The sequence below is a fragment of the Parus major genome, unplaced genomic scaffold, assembly GCF_001522545.3.
Source record: "Parus major isolate Abel unplaced genomic scaffold, Parus_major1.1 Scaffold925, whole genome shotgun sequence".
Taxonomy (NCBI): Eukaryota; Metazoa; Chordata; class Aves; order Passeriformes; family Paridae; genus Parus; species Parus major.
Window position 1 is genome coordinate 1 of NW_015379800.1, and position 1916 is coordinate 1916.

The window sequence follows — 1916 nt, forward strand, 5'->3', positions numbered from 1 at the left end:
CCCGCTCCCCTTCTCCATCCCCGGCGGGCTCCCGTTCCCCGTCCCCCCCTTCCCCGGGGGGGTCCCGCTCTCCCTCCCCTCCATCCCCGGGGGGCTCCCGCTCCCCATCCCCTCCGGGGGGCTGGGAACCGGCCCGGGCGGCTTTCGGGGAGCTGCGGCTGGAGGAGGTGATCGGGGCCGGGGGCTTCGGCCGAGTTTTCCGCGGGACGTGGCGGGGCCAGGTGGTGGCGGTGAAGGCGGCTCGGGGGGACGCGGGGGCTGCGGGGGCTGCCAGCCTCAGGCGGGAGGCGAGGCTCTACGCCCGCCTGCGACACCCCAACGTGGTGGCCCTGCGAGCCGTGTGCCTGGAGCCCCCCCACCTGTGCCTGGTGATGGAATTCGCGGCCGGGGGGCCGCTGTCCAGGGCTCTGGCCGGCCGCAGGGTCCCCCCCGCCGTCCTGCTGGACTGGGCGCGCCAGGTGGCGCGGGGGATGCGGTACCTGCACTCCGGGACCCCCGTGCCCCTCATCCACCGGGACCTCAAATCCAGCAATGGTGAGATGGGAGGGGGCGTCTGGGATGGGGCAGGGTGGGAGGGGGTCCGGAACGGTGAGGTTCTGGAGGTGTGGGGGTCGCAGAGGTTGGGGGGGTCTCAGGGTGGGGTGTCTGTCCCAAGGGTCTCCAAGGGTGGGGGATCACAGGAATTGGGGTCCCCAGAGTGGGGGATCCCAGAAATTTGGGTCCACAGGGTGGGAGATCCAAGGAATTTGGGGTCCCCAGCATGGGGGAATCACAGAAATTGGGGTCTCCAGAGGGGGGGATCCCAAACATTGGGGTCCCCAGGGTGGGGAGATCCCAGGAATTGGGGTCCCCAGAGTGGGGGATCACAGGAATTGGGGTCCCCAAGGTGGGGGATCTCAGACATTGGGGTCCCAAGGGTGAAGTATCACAGACATTGGGGTCCCCAGGGTGGGGGAGATCCCAGGAATTGGGGTCCTCAGGGTGGGGGATCACAGACATTGGGGTCCCCAAGGTGGTGTCCAAGGGTCCCCAGGGTGGGGGCTCCAAGTTATTGGGACGCCCAGGGTGATGAATCCCAAACACTGAGGTCCCCACAGTGGGGGGGTCCCAGAGGTTGGGGGTCCCAGACATTGGGGTCCCCAGTGATGTGGAAGCTGAGGGACCCCAAATGGGTGTCCTGGATTGGAATCCTCACCCTGGGACGTTTCTGCTGTCCCCAGGGCGGGGGTCCTGGCTGTCCCCAGCGGGGTGGGGGGGGATGCAGAGGCCGAGGTTTCCCGGGGGGGAGGAGACCCCAGGTGTTGTTTGGGGGGTCCCTGACCCCGTGGCCCCGCAGTGCTGCTGGCACAGCCCGTTGTGGGGGACGACGTGAGTGGGAAAACGCTGAAAATCACCGATTTCGGCCTGGCCCGGGAGTGGCAGCGAACGACCAAGATGAGCGCGGCCGGGACCTACGCCTGGATGGCCCCCGAGGTCATCCGGGCATCCACCTTCTCCAAGGGCAGCGACGTCTGGAGGTGGGGAAGGGTCCTGGGGGTCCCGGCAGGGAGGAATCTCCGGGCTGGGGTGGAGTTTGGGGTCCCCAAACCCCTTGGGTGGGGGATTTGGGGTTACCTGGACTTTGCGGGGTCACGGAGCTGCAGGTCTGGGAGGTGTCCAGGTGCCTCACGGGGTACCTGGATGTTTGTGGGGTGGTTTTGGGGGGATCTGAGGGGGTCTGACCCCCTCGTCCTGCCCCCCAAAGTTACGGGGTGCTGCTGTGGGAGCTGCTGACCGGGGAGGTGCCGTACCGGGGCATCGATGGCCTGGCCGTGGCCTACGGGGTGGCCGTGAACAAACTGACCCTGCCCATCCCATCCACCTGCCCCCCGCCCTTCGCCCAGCTCATGGCAGGTACGGGGGGGCTGGGGGGTCTG

At 68.3% G+C, this 1916-nt stretch overlaps 1 protein-coding gene across 1 annotated transcript in view; it reads left to right on the forward strand.

Moving 5' to 3' along the window:
- Positions 1-11: 11 nt before the first annotated feature.
- LOC107199524 (mitogen-activated protein kinase kinase kinase 11-like) overlaps positions 12-1916 on the forward strand; it is a gene marked incomplete at both ends in the record, with an annotated part of 4353 nt that continues 2448 nt past the window's right edge. The window contains 3 exons of the mRNA XM_015616840.2: positions 12-534; positions 1337-1517; positions 1745-1911. Coding sequence (XP_015472326.2) covers positions 12-534; positions 1337-1517; positions 1745-1911 — 871 coding nt within the window. The remainder of the gene's footprint in view (positions 535-1336; positions 1518-1744; positions 1912-1916) is intronic.